An 18,294-nucleotide genomic window follows, 5' to 3' on the forward strand; every position below is an offset into this window, starting at 1 on the left:
AGATCATCGAGAAAGCACAGTTTCATGACACCTTGCACCTCTGCAAGGTTTAGCCAGGGGGCGCTTCTGGACCACCAAGGTGGACATCGTCTGGCCGAGGGCCTGCACTGTGACTTTCATCACGGTCAGACACCGTGCACAGTTCCTGCATCAACCTCGGCTCAGAACTATCCTCGTGCATTATGAGTGCTTTGGCCTGGTAGACTTGCATGGGCAGAGGCGACCTGTCCAGCAGCACTATAAGCCATAGCAGCCGGAGCTGCTGTTATCTTAAATGTGCTGGGCGGGAGTTGTGTATGACACCACCAGCTGGGATGGTGACCAGTAATTCCAGTAACACTTTAGAATAACTCACACTATGAAGCATTAGTTAAGCATTAGTAAATAGTTAATTCATCATGTACAAAGCATTAATAGACATTAGTAAGCAGTTTATAAATACACCTATAAAGGCTTTGTTCTTGATTTATAAGCATATCTATAATGTGGTTAATAATTGTATTTTCATACTCTATGAATGATCAATTCATCATTTCTAAATTATGTATTACATTATACACAAACCAGTTATTTAGGAATTGTCAGTGGTTCATAAGATCATTTATAAAGTGTAAGTAAATGATTAATAAACAATTTAAATGTACATTTATGCATCTTATTATTTAGACATATAGTAATAGTTACTCAGTGTGTTAATAAATGCTTTATTAACACATATTTTCTAACTGTAATTCATGATTAATTCAGGTAGTTATAAATCATTTAGTAGTTGTCAGTCAACTATTTTTGTGAGCTCATCTAAACTGAGGACTATTTATGCCTCGTAAAGCTTTACAAAGGAGATTTAAAGGATACAGAACATAGAATTATTTATTGCAAGGAAGAAAATGAAACGACGGGTAACTTGATATAAAATTAAAAGTAAACCTCTGCAATTTCACAGAAAATAAAAATCCCTGTAGACCTCCAGAAAGCAGAACTGTGCAGTAAAATGAAACTTCAGAGAGATTCTGTGATGGGGAGTTTTCAGCCATTATATGTGCAACTTTTAAATCTTCTAGTTGCAGCTAGAAAGCTGCTATTAGAAGACATAGAAGTTGGAAACATGAAGACTGAAAATATGCCATCGCATTGAGTTTAAAGCAGCTCACTGCAGAATGACTGAATATGCTCACAAGCCACAAGAGCTTTTACATTCACACAGTTGTTTTCAAGGTGCCAAAATAGGAAATGTGATTGTGCAAAATGTCAGACATATGCAATTTGGCACTCATTTCAAATCACAATCAACTTGCTACTAAATTTTATGATAAAAATAATAGTTAATAGTTAAAATAATTAATTTAACATAATTAAAGATATATTCTGTTAATTTAGCGAATTGGTAAGTTTCGTCAGGGCGTGAAGAGATATAGAGCTGGGTATCATCAGTGTAACAATGAAAACTAACGCCATGCTTCCTAATGATATCTCCCAAGGGTAGCATGTACAGAGTGAAAAGCAACGGTCCTAGTACTGAGCCTTGCGGTACTCCATATTTAACTTGTGATTGATATGACATCTCATCGTTTACTACTACAAACTGATAACGGTCAGATAAGTATGATTTGAACCATGCCAATGCAATTCCACTAATGCCAACATAGTTTTCGAGTCTATTTAGAAGAATATTGTGATCAATAGTGTCAAATGCAGCACTAAGATAACAAGTTATTTGTAGTAACACTAATAGAGAGGTACAACCACGATCTGATGATAAGAGCAAATCATTAGTAACTCTAATGAGAGCAGTCTCAGTACTATGGTACGGTCTGGAAATCGTCACAGATACTATTTCTTTCTAAAAAGGAACATAGTTGTGATGAAACTGCCTTCTCTAGTATTTTTGATAGAAAAGTGAGATTTGAAATCGGCCTGTAATTGAATAATTCTCTAGGATCAAGTTGTGGTTTTTTAATAAGAGGTTTAATATCAGCCAGCTTAAAAGTTTTTGGTACGTATCCTAGTGATAAAGATGAATTAACAATATTAAGAAGAGGATCTATGACCTCCGGAAGCATCTCTTTCAATAGCTTAGTCGGTATAGGGTCTAACATACATGTTGTTGATTTTGATGATTTAACAAGTTTAGACAATTCTTCCTCTCCTAAAGCAGAAAATGAATTGATTTTTTCTTCAGGGACACTACAATGCACTGTCTGACACAATACTGTAGTAGACAGTTGCATGGTTATAATTTTCTCTCTAATATTATCAATCTTGCAAGTAAAGAAGTCATTACTGCTATGCTCTTTGGAAACATCAGAAGTTGAAGCTTTATTTCTTGTTAATTTAGCCACTGTATGAAATAAATACCTAGGGTTGTGTTTAATTTCTTCTAAAAGTTTTGAAAAATAGGCAGATCTAGCAGTTTTTAAGGCCTTTCTGTACTCAATCATTCTCTCTCTCCATGAAATGCGAAATACTTCTAGTTTTGTTTTCTTCCAGCTGCGCTCCATTTTTCTAGCTGCTGTTTTTAGGGCCAGAGTGTGCTCATTGTACCATGGCGTTGGATTAATTTCCTTAATCTTTTTTAAACGCAAAGGAGCAACTGAGTCTAATGTGCTGGAAAAGACAGAGGCAATAGTTTCTGTTGCAACATCGAGGTCTTCTAAGCTGTCTGGTATGCTAAGGTGATGAAACTGATTAGGAAGATTATTTATAAAGCGATATTTAGTCGTAGAAGTGATGGTTCTACCATATTTATGGCAGGGAGGCAGTTTAGCCTCTTTGACTAAATGTAGTATACACGAGACTAGATAATGATCTGAGATGTCGTCACTCTGCTGCAGAATTTCAACGGCATCAATATTGATTCCACGTGACAATATTAGATCTAAAGTATGATTACGACAATGAGTGGGTCCCGACACGTGTTGTCTAACACCAATAGAGTTTAGAATGTCTGTAAATGCCAATCCCAATGAGTCTTTTTTATTATCTACATGGATATTAAAATCACCAACAACAAGGACTTTATCTGCAGCTATTACTAACTCTGATAGAAAATCGGCAAATTCTTTGATAAAATCTGTATGGTGTCCTGATGGCCTGTATACAGTAGCCAGCACAAATGTCAACTTACATAATGTTACGTAAAGCACCATCACTTCGAAGGAATTATATTTGAAAGACTTCTGGCTGATACTGTAAATATTACTATAAATTACAGCAACACCTCCCCCTTTGCCTTTCTGACGAGGATTGTGTCGATATTCATAACCTTGAGGGCTAGACTCATTTAAAGTAATGTAATCGTCCGGTTTTATCCAGGTTTCTGTCAAACACAGCACATCTAGATTATTGTCTGTGATAATATCGTTTACAATAAGTGCTTTTGAAGAAAGTGATCTAATATTTAACAATCCAAGCTTTATCATTTGTTTATCATTATTATCTCTATTTTTTATTTGTTGAACATCAATTAAATTATTATCATTGAATGGGTTTGGAAGTTTTTTGTTTTTACTAATTCGGGGTACAGACACTGTCTCTATGTGATAATATCTAGGTGTAAGAGTTTCTATGTGTTAGGATTTATCTGACTTCTGTAATGTGAGGCAGCTAGCAGATGGTCGGTTTAGCCAGTCTGTCTGCTTCCTGTCCTGGACCCCAGTTTGTCAAGTTTCAGCTCTAAGACTATGTTCCATATTACTAGAGAGAAGAGCAGCACCATCCCGGGATGGATGAATACCTCTCTTTTCAACAGGTCAGGTCTGCCCCAAAAACTAAGTGGTGTCCGCAGAATAATATAGACAATTGGAAATTTTTTTATGGCAGACCTGACCTGATGAAAAGAGATGGTCTTCATCCCTCCTAGGGCGGTGCCGCTCTTCTCTCTAGTAATATGGCACATAGTCGAAACTTGACTAACTGGGGCCCAGGTCAGGAAGCAGACAGACTGGCTAAACCGACCATCTGCTTGCTGCCTCACATCACAGAAGTCAGATAAATCCCAACACATAGAGACTTTTTCACCTAGATATCATCATATAGAGCAGTGGTTCTCAAACTGGGGTACACATACCGCTGGGGGTACTAATCTCACTTATTGATCAGACTATACTGACACTGTTGTATGAGAACTGAACTGAGCTTTTTTTTTTTTGAATGCTGTGAGCCACAACTGTTTACCTTTTTTTCCCTCTCTATCCTGCAACCCACACTTTGAGAACCCCAAACACAAAAACACTCAGGGTCAGTGCTGCTTCACTCCCTCTTACATTTGTGAATCTTATTTATGTGTTTTTATGCATTGCAAACTTGTTAATATTAAAGGCACAAAATGTACAAAATTGACTGAAAGCATCAACTGGTTACAATGAGTTAGAAGTTATAAACAAATCAAAAATGTTTTACATTGTATGCCATTGTTTTTCCAGAAAAAGTGTTTTTATCCACCTTATTTTTAACATATATAATACAAGTACAATACATATAATACAAGTAGTGTTTATTGAACAACCAGAGATGGCAAGCAGAGTGCAGGTAAGTGAAGGCAGGTATAATTCATGGCAGATGGTGATACTTGTCTTGTTTTCCCGGGGATCGTGGATGGCAGGCAGACGAGGAGCAAACCAGACACAGAGACACTCACAGGAGACGAGGAGAACACTAGGAGACGTCGAGAACGCTGGAGACAGTTAAGTAGTCGTTGGAGGAGTCCTTGAGGTAAGCATAGTAGGTAGGTATGCATTAACAAGACCGGACAGTGACTGTGTGTGCTGCTGTGTCTTTTATAGTATCTGTGATGATGTTGCTGATGTGTGACAGGTGTGGGTGATTAGTACTCTGGCGAGGGAGTGCACTGTGATTGGGTGACTGTGGAGCCTGGTGTGTCTGTGACAATGGTCTATATAAAATTCACTGACAATTTAAGTTATACTTAAATAGTTTTATTTGTTAAAATTATATATAGAAAAAGCACTTTCAAAGTAATAAGCCATTCATGAAAACAGAGATAAAATACATACAAATAGTTTTGTATAAATTGCAGCAGTGTGACAGTTGATATTAAGCAAGAATTTTCCACAAATATGGGATTGATCAGTGATATTATAGCTGTGTGTCTGTCTCAGGTGGATTTTAACTGCTCTTTTTAAAACACAAAGAGTACATTAAACTAAACGTTTTTTCATTAAAACCAAGTTGCTAAACTACTCGTTTCAGATTTTATCTCAGTATGACATCATAGTGTGATGAAAGACCGTCTTGGCAGAAGATCAATGCCTACTTCTGCATGGTTGCCTCTTTAGCCCCACCAATAAATACAAACACAGGATTACTCCAGCAACAAAATAGAGATGCCTCTGAGATTTAAAAGATGTTTTGCAGTGCCAAGTTGTGATCTTAACATTAAGAAAGCGTGGATGAACTTTTTTTTTAAACTAAGTTCCAGACATTGTTTGTTTGTTCACTTAACTTTACTGCACATTCATTTTTAAACAAGACACTGTTCAACGCAGTCTTTTCAGAGACTGAAAATGAAAGATGCTGTGCTGACTAAAGTAAGTTATAATCAATACATTTATAAGGGAAGGGATTTAAATTTCAGTTACATGAAATCAAAATTAAATACATTACACAGAGTATTACACAAAACATTTATGTATAACTGACTTTCCCCCTTTAATATAATTTGTGACAGACGGCTAAATGACTAAAGTAGGACTTTCTTATTTAAAAAAATAACAAAAAATAGCACATTAAAAACACAGTAATACATTTAAATCATCATACATCTCATCTGGTTTTCATTCAGAAGCTTCTGTTTGTTCACATCAACTGTTGAAAGATAAAGAAAAATTTTCATTTGGTCAAAAAAAGGTAAATGTATTCTTTGAATTATGTGAATATTTGCAAATGTGTGCATTCTGCATATATGTGGCCATGGTATGAAGTGAGTTAATTACAGTTTACAAATAACTTGGCAATACAAGCTACATATCTGTAACATATCTGTTGATGTGGTTTACAAAATTACGCCAGGCATCATGTGTTGCAGTAACTTACAGGAGGTCATGATACATGTATTCTGTTCAACTAAAGAATTGAATGGAGCATCAAACCCTGCAAGAAAATTTAATTAAAAACACTTGATCAAGTACATTTGTTGTATATATTTTATAAGGACTAGTGCATGAATATCACTTACCCCCTGACATTTCACAATAATATACAGAAGACCAGTCAAATTCAACTAGATTTCAAGATACAAAAGTAAGTACTTTACAATCTGATCAAACTTATGACTTACAATCTGATATGGCATACAAGTTACAATAAATCTTTCTTTTCAACATCAGGACTCTCATCACCATGATGGCATGATATGGGCTGTATTTCACATCTCATTTCAACACACTCAGAAGAACATTAAAATCCTAAACACATTTACCGTGGTTGCTTTCTCTTTCTGACACATTAACAATAAATCTTACAATTGCAATAAGAACATCAGTTAAATTAACTAATTTGAAAGAAAACAATTGCAAAATAAACAAATAAGTTGTAACAGATCCAGGTTTCTGTTTGGATAAATGGTCAATAGAGTATGACAGATATTATAACCACAGTATGTTTAAGCAATTTTCTTTCGGATAATCTATTATGACTTAACATGCTGTTAAACAGTGTTAAACTTTTCAGGACCTCAGTTGAGGACTTACTTTGGTTGCTGATTTTGCTCGTTCCTTTTTTGAAATAAAGACTCATACAGATGATCAGTGATATGAAGACACACAGAGACACTATTGTGATCATCACTACTGCTGTCAGATCAGTTGTCACTGCTGCACTGTTGCCTTCAGTCTGAACAACAGGAATGTCAGCTGAGGTTGGAGCATCTGTGATCACTAGAGAAATTATAAACTTAAATCAGTTTGATGAGGTTATTTTTAGGTTATCAGACACCTATAGGTAGGCCTGTGGTCTTACCTGTGGCTAACAATGTTGTGGAAAATGTTTCCAATATTGTAGTTGAATAAAAGTTTTCTTCATCTATAATCAAATTACAAACATTATTTCTACAGTATGAAAAGTATAAAATTTCAGAACTTATTTAGACAATAATACTAGTATAAACACATTAACTTTGTACAAGCTTGTTTAAACATGCACACATTAACATATATTATATCCTGTGGTCAGAGTGTGTATTTGGAAATTACTGTATATTACCAAATACACACTCTGACCACAGGATATAATCTTTTTAGGTGCAGGTGCGGAGAGACGGTAAGGACTCAAATGCAGAGTAAGGCTTTGTTTGAGGTCACTTAAACACACACACACACACACACACACACACACACACACACACACACACACACACACACACAGAGGAACAAAAACCACTTCATAGAGGAAAAGAAACAGAGAACAGAGAGAGAATGAAAGGTAATGAGGGAGATGAACAACAAGGTAACAAGATAGAAGAGCACATGACACACAGAACCAAACAAAGTGCCATGAGGTCACATAGACATATGAAACAAGACGGGTGTTTCAGGAAAAAAAACAGAGGTGACAGAACCCTGACTGAATTATCACCACAACATGACTTAATTTCAATTTAAACCTTAACCTAAGCATATTTTATATATTTTACCTATTTAGTACCAAAATCCTCCAACTCACATTTATTAGCATAACTTAAATATTTTAAATGTAATCAATGTCTGAGAGTTAGAAATATTGGAATGAAAACACACCTTTCATCACCAGCTTCACCTCATAGCAGGTTTTTTCACTCACTCTGCACTGATACCATGATCCATCAGTGTTTGCTGCATCCCTTATAAGCAGAGATCCATTCCCTATTATTTTCACTCTCTCATACAGAGGCCTCATGTCTCTCTCTGTGCTGTTTGAGGGCTTGTTTGGAGGGCGGTATTCATCTATATTTGTTGGTTTGTGACCAGTAATGATTTTCCAAGTGACTTGTCCAGCATTGTGCTGTAGAGGATGTTCAGAGCATGGCAGCAACACTAAAGAGCCGGGAGTTGCATGAACAGTATCCAAGGTTTTACACTCTGAAACCAGAGAAACATTTTTACATTACAATAGTTTTCATGGGGATTATTTGCTCGTTTCAAAATTGGCATTCTCACCTCTGACCCTCAGGTTAAAAAGTGTTGCATTGAGGCAGTCCCGATTTTTGTAGACTTGACATTCATAATGGCCTTTATCGGAAAAACTGATGTTCTTCAGATCAAGTGTAACATTTCCAGCATCATTTCTCACAGACCATCTCTGATGCTCTGATGCTGGAGAGGTGTCTGAATACATTAGGATGTGTTGAACCGGGTTGGTTCTGCGTAGTTTCACTGTCAGAGACTCCAGCGGGTGGGTTGTGGTTAGGCAAGAAATAGACATATTGTCGCCCTGAACATAATTTATGTTCAACTGATGGACCTGGTTGCAAGGTCTCTGTGTCGCCACTAAAAGGAAATAAAGAGCACAATGAGACATACTGAGAGAGTTCAGACATACTGAGAGAGCCGAGACATGGAAACCACATCGCTTACAGAAATAAACAGCATATACTGTTTACCAAGTAGTTCTACCTCTAAATGTATTACATTTTATGAAATGAGAAATAAATTCACAACTCAGTGAACTGTCAAAATTGAAGAAAATAATCCTTTTGAATGTCAGTGTATATGCATATTTATACAACAGTTCTGTCAGATTCTGGTCTCGAATCTGATTGGCTGATATCCATGCGATATTTCAGTGATAACAGCACTCCTACTGCCTTTTCACCGTTTGTATCACTCCGCTTGAAGTGACCGTCATGGCGGCCGATCAAATCAACCGTAATTTTTACAAATACTACTTCTTGTACCACGAACTGTAGTTTTAATAGTTTTTTAGGCGAGAATGTTGTTGTTTAGACCTGAAATATGTGACTCATATTTAATAACAGCGCCTATTTTACAATTTGTTTTGACGTTTTCGGAGATGCAAGCGCGAGTGCGTCAGCGGCCGTTCAGTGCTTCTGTAACCGCCGAGAACAGCTTCATCTCGGCCAGTGCCTCGGGGATTTGCCGCTGGCTCTTATAGTGGTTAAACATGAGACATAATTCAATTTGAGTACATAGAACGAGCAATCTTTGGTCTTATTAATCTATTATTTGTTCCAGAGCAAGTCGAATTGTGCTATATTAAATTTGATAATAATATACGTTACGTTATATCCTTATATAGCATATTGGCTACAACTAGACGGGACATATCAGACTCTTCTCCGCTCTTCAAATACGTAAAACATTAAACTTTATAAACATATGGTTTTTTGAGTAAAGAAAACGCTTTACAATTTTTTTTCAAACATCAGATCTTTATTTACCTTTGCATTGCACAGAGGAGATGTCCAAACTGCGTGCGCACTTCATTCACGAGGTGAGGCGGATTAATGATTAATGTGATCACAGCGTGCTGATATACAGCCATATCGCACGGCTAAGAGTGTGATATTGCTCATATATATATATATATATATATATATATATAGTGACCAAAAGTTCAATGAAACCAAAATGAGAAAATAATTTTAAATATAAGGGAAGAACAAAACACTAGGTTTGGTTAAGGTATTTATATGACAAAATTATTTGGCAAAATGTAAACTACAGCTACAGGTTTTATTTTTCTTTGGGGAAAAAAATCAAAAAAGCAAAAACAAGAAGCTCACAGGAAAAATAATACATTGACTACAACATAATCACTTATTAATATTAAAATACTAATAAATATTAATATTTAAATAATTATTAATATATAAAATTATGTCCACACAATTTGGCCTGTTTCATTGCTTTATCACAAATAAAGCAATTGACTCCAAGCACAACTACACAGTTTGCTTTACAAAATCTTTTAACACATTTTTAATAATATTTGAATAAAGAGTAATGTTGTCAAATTTCCTAGGCTACTGTATATTTTCTGGACTCCCTCTGAACCAAAGCAACTAGTGATGCAGGTAATGCAGTTTAATCTTTGAACATTAAAACTGTCCATCATGATGGACTCAGTAACACTTTCTTGCTTTAAAAAAAAAAAAGGAAACAGTTACATATTTTTATACAAATAAAAATAGGTTAACAGCATTTTTTTTCCCAAAAAAATACTAGAGCATTTTTCTATAAAGCAGCTTTGAAACAATGTCCACTGTGAAAATTTCAATAAAACACACTTGACTTGATATTGATATGCATGTCACACCCATGCCACATTTACACACCAAAAATATATTGATATCATGCATATCTCTTATTTTGGTTAAAGGAATTTTATTTCATAGTGACACTTACCTTTGCATTCTAATAAAGCTGCTATTAGAAGATATAGAAGTTGGAAATTTGAAGGCTGAAAACTCCCCATCATATACAGATGCTCACTGCAGGACAGCTGAACTCTATATGAGCAAAGACCACATCATTTCACTCTAGCAGAGTTGTCTTCAGTACTCTAAATCGAATGCGGAAGTAAGAGACAAGATCTAATTCTGTGCTCATATGGACGCTTTCTGTGAGATTCTGCATGTGATGAGTTCCCTTTCAAAGTAGAACTTCAAAGCTGCTTCTTGGTGCTGATGCTATGGGGAACACTAGACCATCAGTGTGACCAGTGTCTCAGGCATGTGTACACACACCAATTTTCATTGGCAGACAGCAATCCATGACACACCAGGGACCGTCATCTTAAGGCTAAAAGTAGCTCCTAACTTGCTGATTTAGGAGAAACTCTTAAAAATAATGGGTGTGTCATTGTACATTTTTTGCTCTGAGAGTATTTCACAAATCATTTTAGTGCTAAAATTAACTCCTAAATCTGTGAAATGTTAGTAGTAGTCAAAAGGACTCCTAAGTCACTAAGATCAAATCACAAACAATCCTAAAATGGCTGGCAATCCGCCACAGCAATCCGCCCAAAGATACTGTACACTATTAAAGCAATAGGCGATAGAGCCTTTTCTTTATAAATGCAATAAATATTTTGATTCATTGATTTTAATCTGCAATGTCATAACATAAAGGTTAATTTATGTACAGGCAAAATGTATTGAATGATGGAGAATAAAACATTGCGGTCAAGTTGAAAATAATATCCTAAGATTGCCGCCGATAGCCTAGTGGGCAGCTCGCATGACCCAAGTTTGAATTCCAGCTTGTAGACCTTTTCTGCTCCCGTGCTGTCCAAGGGGAGGCTTTAGGTCAAATTTAGGTCAAACCCAGAGTACTTTACAGGCATGAAAACGGGTCAGGGGTGAAAAAGGTGAGAAGGATATTAACCCTCCAGGAGGGTCCGGGGGCTTTTCTTCCCCGGAAGAAAATTTAAATATTCCATATTTTAAAGCATCAATCTGATGCATTTTGAGATGCTTTTTTTGCCAACCTGGGGAGAGCTGGAGAAACTTAACTTCAGCCATGAGTCAAAAATTATTATGGCCTCCTTACTAAGTATTATGAAGGGGGATCGAGCGGGAATCTTTATTGGTGTCGATTTTCAGTCTCTTTTTAATGATAGGCTTTACTCATCTGTCAATCATCCCCACATGCTATTTGGGGGAAGAACCTAGCGCTATGATTGGTCGAACTCTTCTTCTTTTACTGTTGCTTGATTTGAGGACTGTGCGTGCACAGAGGCGTCACCAGGTTTTTGCGTAGTTTAGAGTGACAAATCGTACCAGCGTACTTTGAAGTCAAAATGCGTATCTGCTACGCAAATTGCGTACAGGTTGGCAGGTCTGCTTAGTGATAGAACGGTGGACCACTTTACCTTCTGCCTTGTCAGTCCCCTCACATCAAAATCTACCTCCTCAAAAACGGTAGCTCATAATTTTCCACCAGAGCTTTAGCTAGCTGGCTAACGTTGCGTTCTCTCCTGCTGTGTTCAATGACTCAATTCATCAAGGTGTAGCTAACGTTAGCTAAGTCTATGTCAACAGAGCTCCTGGGTAACTGAACTTAGATATACCAGAAAATATTAAAATTATTGAAACCATCACTCGCCAAATTCAGTCAGGTAAATCGCCGAGGCCAGGCGTGCTTTCAGCTTCTGATGGTGGTCTGCACTGGTGATGAAAGGCCCTTCGCGTTAATATTTCCATGCACTCGTGCTCCCTTCTGTTCGCAATTCACTGAATCGCAGTTCGCTGAATCTCGCGCTCCCTTCTGGCACACGCACCTGTTCGCAGTTCACTGAATATGAAAATGAATAAGAATAAGAATGAATAAGAGGCTGACAATTAGCTGACACTAGTTTGATTAGTGACACTTAGCCTATATTTTAAAATCTTTATTTGAATATGGCAATATTTTTATTTTAAAATCTTTATTTAAATATATCAACATGATCCCTCATTCTACAATATTTCTTTGAATAAATAACTGGCAGAGACTCCTCGACCATCAGCCAATCACTGTGGGCATAGTGAGTAAGCTTGTTAACATCATCCATAGCAATGAGGTCAGCCCCGCCCTTTCTTTTAGCTAAACACTTCTCTCTATTCTCTATTAAAAGTTTGTCTCAGCAGCTTTGTGAATAGGTTTTAAGAGAAAACACTTAGCTAACAAGTTTTACTGTTATTTAGGAGAACTCTTAGTAGCAAGATAAAATGTTTTGTGAATATGGCCCCAGGAATCCAGGAGCACCCGTGAGTATAAAAGGGCTCCTGAGTTACACTTGATTAGTTTTTTTGTCTTCAGGTGCCACTTGTTTGTATGCACGTGTAAGATAAGAATCTGCTGAAGCGCATTTGATTCTTGAGGGAGCTTGATGCATCCCTTGCGAAGCATTTGTGTTAAGGAGCTCTGGTCTTGCTTGATTCTCTCTCAAGGTATAAGAATCTAGTGTTGGCACAGAGCGCGTCAGCTCTCGAGGGGTTTAGAGGCACTCATGGCAATGCTTTCATAGTAGGAAGCTCTATTATTGCTTGATTCTTGAGCAACGAGAATCACGAGTTTGCACAGCGTGATTGCACTCTCCCATTAGTGCTGCATCCTCTATGAAGGCTTCCGCATTGCCATTGGGAGAAGAGCGAGCATATTTGTTTCTTGAGGGAGCCGAATGCGCTCACTGTGATGAGTCGCGGTAGGGGAGCTCCCCTCTCAAGTGTCAAGTGTTGCACCTCACGTGTCTGCTGAAACGTGAGCTTCGATTGTGGGGTTGCAGGCGGGCAGAGTAGAGGCAGATGTTATCAAATAATTCTGCTTTCTTACCACCTTATGGCTCATGGCAAGGCATATGCGGAGGCAAGACAGGCCTGTGGGGCCCTGCACACCCTGAAATCCACCCAATCTCCTCTCAGCAGTGCTGCCAAGAGGGTGGGGTCCCCGCCTCCCTCTGAGGAAGGTGTTGAGACACAGGTGTTGCAGGGATTCCAAACCCACATATTAAGTGGTTTTATCTCCTGAGGCAAAGCACCGTACTGCAAAGCACACTGCCAGTGCATCTGCCGTTCAATGGTTGCTATAGTCGCCATGGAGAGACATCTGTGTAAAATCTCTCTCCTTAATGCTCTGATCTCACACTCTGGCTTTTTCGGTCTGCTGGTGAGGCAGTTGTAGAGAAGTTACAGAGCCGGGGTCTCAGTCAACAGCTTTCAGGAGATATACTGTATACCTCTCTTGGAGTCCTTGAGGGTTGAAGGAGAAATGTTTAGCAGATATAGAGGAAACATATTTCTCTCTTGCCTTGCCTGGAAGTGTATGACACCGGGAGCCAGACAAATTCAATTTGCAAATGGCCCTGCACTCTCTTGCATTAAAAATAAGGTGGATAAGGACATTTTGAAGATCCAGTATACAATGCTCAATTGTACCATACACCGATCTGGCAAAACATTATGACCACCTTCCTAATATTGTGTTGGTCCTGTTTTGCTGCCAAAACAGCCCTGACACATCAAGGCATGGACTCCACTAGACCCCTGAAGGTGAGCTGTGGTATCTTGCACAAAGATGTTAGCAGCAGATCCTTTAAGTCCTGTAAGTTGTGAGGTGGATCCTCCATGGATCAGACTTGTTTGTTCAGCACATCCCACAGATGCTCGAATGGATTGAGATCTGGGGAATTTGGAGGCCAAGTCAACACCTCAAACTCATTGATGTTCTCATCAAACCATTCCTGAACCATTAGGTAGCATCCTAACGTTTAGCATCCACTTGGATGGCAGGACCCAGGGTTTCCCAGCAGAACATTGCCCCAAGCATCACACTGCCTCTGCCAGCTTGCCTTCTTCCCATAGTGCATCCTGGTGCCATGTGTTCCCCAGGTAAGTGACGCACACACACCCGGCCATCCACGTGATGTAAAAGAAAACGTGATTAATCAGACCAGGCCACCTTCTTCCATTGTTCTGTGGTCCAGTTCTGATGTTCACATGACCACTGTTAGCAGTGGACAAGGGTCAGCATGGGCACCCTGACTGGTGAATAAAATTTTATGTTATGGTCATGTTATGCCTGTTTGGTGTTTAACTATGATACACATTAGCTACAGAATGTACAAAATACAAGTATAACTGAAATTAATAGGCACACCGTAAAAAAAGACAATGGAGAAGATCTATTAAAGTACTGAATTTATTTTTGATAGAAAAGGTTTTACTTCCAGAAAAATACAAACCTTTGATTTGATCAGTGCGTGATGCAAATTCTATTACAAATATATACAAAATACAAGTACATAAATCATTCTCATTTACTTTGGAACAAGAACAATTACAAAAAAATAATTATTAGATATACAAGGCGTTGTAGTGGTTTTCCATTCATGTGAATCAGATGAGGAGTGCATAGATAAAGTACTGTAGATATAGACGAGAAAAGGCAGCTTGGTATCAAGAAACACCAATTTTTTCCACTACAGGATTATAGGACAACTACTGTATGAACGGTAGGAAATATCAGTTGTGCTGTTACTTTATATAAATCTGCTTCAATATTATACATTGAAGTTCACAACAGTATATCATGTGCTGTAAACAAACAAAATTAATGTCATTGTTTTTCCATCAGGCATGATAGAACATAAACACTGATCTTGTTTTTTGTTTTTTGTTTTTTCGCCTGCCAGTTAACAATTAACAGTTTTGGTGGAAATAGAAAAACTGGTTGTGCTTTAGTAGTTGCATAAGAAAAGACAATTTCACAGTACGATTGATTAAAAAAAAAAAAAAAAAACTGCTATTTATAACGCTAAATGACATTTGCTACAGTTAAGTCAGTATTGAACTTGCTCATTCTTTAAGTTCATTGTTTTATATAGAAATGTTGGTAATAAAGGAGCTGAAATGTAAATATCTTTATTGTGATTATATTGTTATAAACCGTGATGCATCTGTGTAGTACTGATTCACTCGTACCTATAGATATGCCTTTTCACTCTGTAAACATAAAAAAAATAAGTATATTATGAAGAGCTGGAGACTAATGACATATTACAGCTTTTTTTGTTACTAAACAGATTTACTATTTCTCACCTGCAAGAACTGTAAAACAGGTTCACAATTTTTAGATGCATGTTTTGGACTATTAACTGCATTGTTATTTGTGTTGCTTTTGCTATACTACACTATAATGACAAACATTTACTTTTTATACATATTTCTTCCATTCACATGACTACTCTGTGTTAACTGGCATTTTTGGAAAAATTTCATTGATGTGTTCCTTTCCCTTCTACTAATACCCTGATATCCTTCATCTCCTATCAGTCTCTTTTAACATATACCAAATGAAATCAGTGCTCATGATTGGTCTCTGGGCCCTTAAAACAGAATTCAATCATGTTTCCTTTCATTCATTCACTTTATACAAAAGTAAGCTTCTTGTTTCTTCTATTTATCCCTAATTACTTCAAGTAATAAACCATAATGACTCAAATTGTCTTATATACTCAATTCAGTTTCTAAATGGCTTAAACTCTGAACTGATCTCCTCTAAAATTACTTTTTTTTACACTAAACGCTGACCTAAAGGGATCATTAAGGCTTTTCTTTCAAAAGGTGGAACTGAGGTCTAGATGAATAATGCCTGAAATCCATTAGACTCACTGACAGATAAAATGTCAGTTGTCTCAGTGTATGACGAGATGTTGTCCAGTTTTATGGACAGAAAAGAGTTTAACCCCAGATTGCACAATAATTGGGGTTGATGTGTTACAGCAGTTAAAGCTCAGGGGTGGAAACCAGAAGACTGGAGTTTCAGTATCTATCATTTATTTTAGCGCAGGACTGAAGTTACTCTGTGTCCACGAATCAAGCATCAATCCTTTTCCTTTTATGTACTGTTTCAACGGGCAGCTCTCATTCACACCCCATTCCACAGATAAGATTCCTCTCTCGACTTCAGCAGGAACTGGTCTGTAAATTGCTCTCGGTGAGGATGGAGGTTATGCTGGAATGGTCATACAATCCATCATCATCATCATCCTCAGAGCTAAGCACTGAAGACTCCAGAACTGACTGTCGGGCCTGCTGGATCTTCCTCCTGAGGATGAAATAAGGCAATTTATTAAAGGCAAATTAAAAAACATAGACGCAGCTGCATCATTTCCATAATGAACAACGCAATCTACCAAGAGCAGCGCAAATTAGCGTCTGGTTTAAGACATGCTTTTTTGGGCGGTAAATAATGGCGCAAATACCAGTAAATTGACTAGCACAAACCTTAGTAAATCACCTTGCATAATTTATTTAAATACTCTCCTCCCATAAATTTTGTGTTTGAAAGGGAAACTCCTACAAATGCATATGTAATAAGGTCAGCCGCAAAAATATCTGTGTCCATGCCTTTTCAGCGCTAAGTTTTCACTGCGTGTCTTTAGTAAATCCTGACAGTAGTTTTTTTTTAATGCCAAAAGGCACGGCAATTTTATTTGTATAGCACATTTCATACACAATGGTAATTCAAAGTGCTTTACATAAAGAGGAATAATAAAAATAGAACATAAGGAATAGAAATAACAGTAAAAACAGAGAATTTTGCTATCTGGATGGATGAGCTAGTAAGTCTTAGGGAGTTGTTTTTTTGTTGTTGTTGTCGTCCGTCAGAGTGGATCTAAACGGATCTATCCATCAGAGCAGATCTAAATGGATCTTCCTCACACGACAGGACTGCTACCTGTTAGGGCACTTCAAACTGATAAACAAAGTTTCAAACTCCCCTTTTGCCAAGACACCTCAAACTGCGCCACACAGCCCTAATCCCCCTTCCGGAGATATCTTATCTATGCAACGCAGTTCAAATTTCCCCCTTTGGAAAGTGTCCTGACTGTAATCCAGAGATATCTTAACCATGCACCACAGCTCAAATTTCCCCATGGTTTGTCCCCTTATCCAAATTTACCAAATTTTAACCTAATCACAAATGCTTTCTTCCTAATTCTCCCAGCTCTTTCAACCAGACAGCAATATTTAAAATGCATTAAAAGTCAGAAATAACAAGATGATACATAAAAGACATAAAATACATTAAAAATGAAATAGAAACAGGAAAGGAATTAAAAGAATAAAAAGATAATACATATAAAATAAAATGCAAACAGTTCGGACATAGCACAGTGCTCAATCAGCAAATGCATAGATAAAAAGATGTTTTGAGTCAGTTTGAGCTGGCCCAAGCTGTTAGTAAATCTGGCCCTAAAGATGTAGGCAGTCTGGTCACTCTAGTATTTTAAGAGACAGATTATTTTTATTGTATTACTCAATTGCAATTTTCTTGGTCAATTCCGATTTCCGATTTTTTGTAAGTGTGACCTGTCAGTATCAATTTTTGCCAATTCCAATTTTCTAACTGACAGCATATACAAACAAAAAATGACCTTTCTGCAATGCAAAATGTTATTTTCATAAAAAACAAGTAAAAAGACAGTAATGATATAAGAATTTCTTTTTTTTTTTTTTCAAAAAACAGCACAAATAAATGCAATAAAATTATTTTTTCCTCATATTCAGTTTTATTTTTGTCCAAGTAAATGACTTAATAATAATAATAATAATAAAAAAACTTAATTTATTAATTTGTTTACAATAATAGGGCCATATAATTATTTTTTCAGAAATTCTGTGTTATGTATTTTACTCTTTCTGGCAATCAAATGAAACCATAAAACATTAATTTATTTTAATCAAATTCAATTTAAATAAACAATTTCATTTGTTGTCAAACAAGGTGCTGCACAACAGACGTTTACTGTTAAAATTTAAACATGGAAGAAAAATTGTTATTATTCCTTTAAAAA

General features: G+C 36.9%; 2 protein-coding genes and 1 long non-coding RNA gene across 3 annotated transcripts in view; 1 reads left to right on the forward strand and 2 right to left on the reverse strand.

Annotated features, from left to right (window-relative positions):
• Positions 1 to 18,294, forward strand: part of LOC125243069 — an 84,820-nt gene that overhangs the window by 54,513 nt on the left and 12,013 nt on the right. The gene's annotated exons all lie outside the window — the stretch shown is intronic.
• Positions 4,543 to 11,978, reverse strand: LOC125243064. Its single transcript, XM_048152344.1, has 8 exons — positions 10,359 to 11,978; positions 8,151 to 8,480; positions 7,752 to 8,072; positions 6,976 to 7,038; positions 6,708 to 6,893; positions 6,194 to 6,238; positions 6,052 to 6,108; positions 4,543 to 5,823 (listed from the first exon to the last, which is right to left on the reverse strand). Exons 1-8 carry the CDS (start codon positions 10,429 to 10,431, stop codon positions 5,765 to 5,767), a joined length of 1,134 nt encoding a protein of 377 aa, XP_048008301.1. The 5' UTR covers positions 10,432 to 11,978; the 3' UTR covers positions 4,543 to 5,764.
• Positions 14,618 to 18,294, reverse strand: part of LOC125243062 (cingulin) — a 29,173-nt gene continuing 25,496 nt past the window's right edge. The window contains exon 21 of the mRNA XM_048152341.1: positions 14,618 to 16,541. Coding sequence (XP_048008298.1) covers positions 16,400 to 16,541 — 142 coding nt within the window. The 3' untranslated portion in view covers positions 14,618 to 16,399. The remainder of the gene's footprint in view (positions 16,542 to 18,294) is intronic.

This window comes from Megalobrama amblycephala, linkage group LG13 (genome assembly GCF_018812025.1).
Source record: "Megalobrama amblycephala isolate DHTTF-2021 linkage group LG13, ASM1881202v1, whole genome shotgun sequence".
In the NCBI taxonomy this organism is placed as follows: domain Eukaryota; kingdom Metazoa; phylum Chordata; class Actinopteri; order Cypriniformes; family Xenocyprididae; genus Megalobrama; species Megalobrama amblycephala.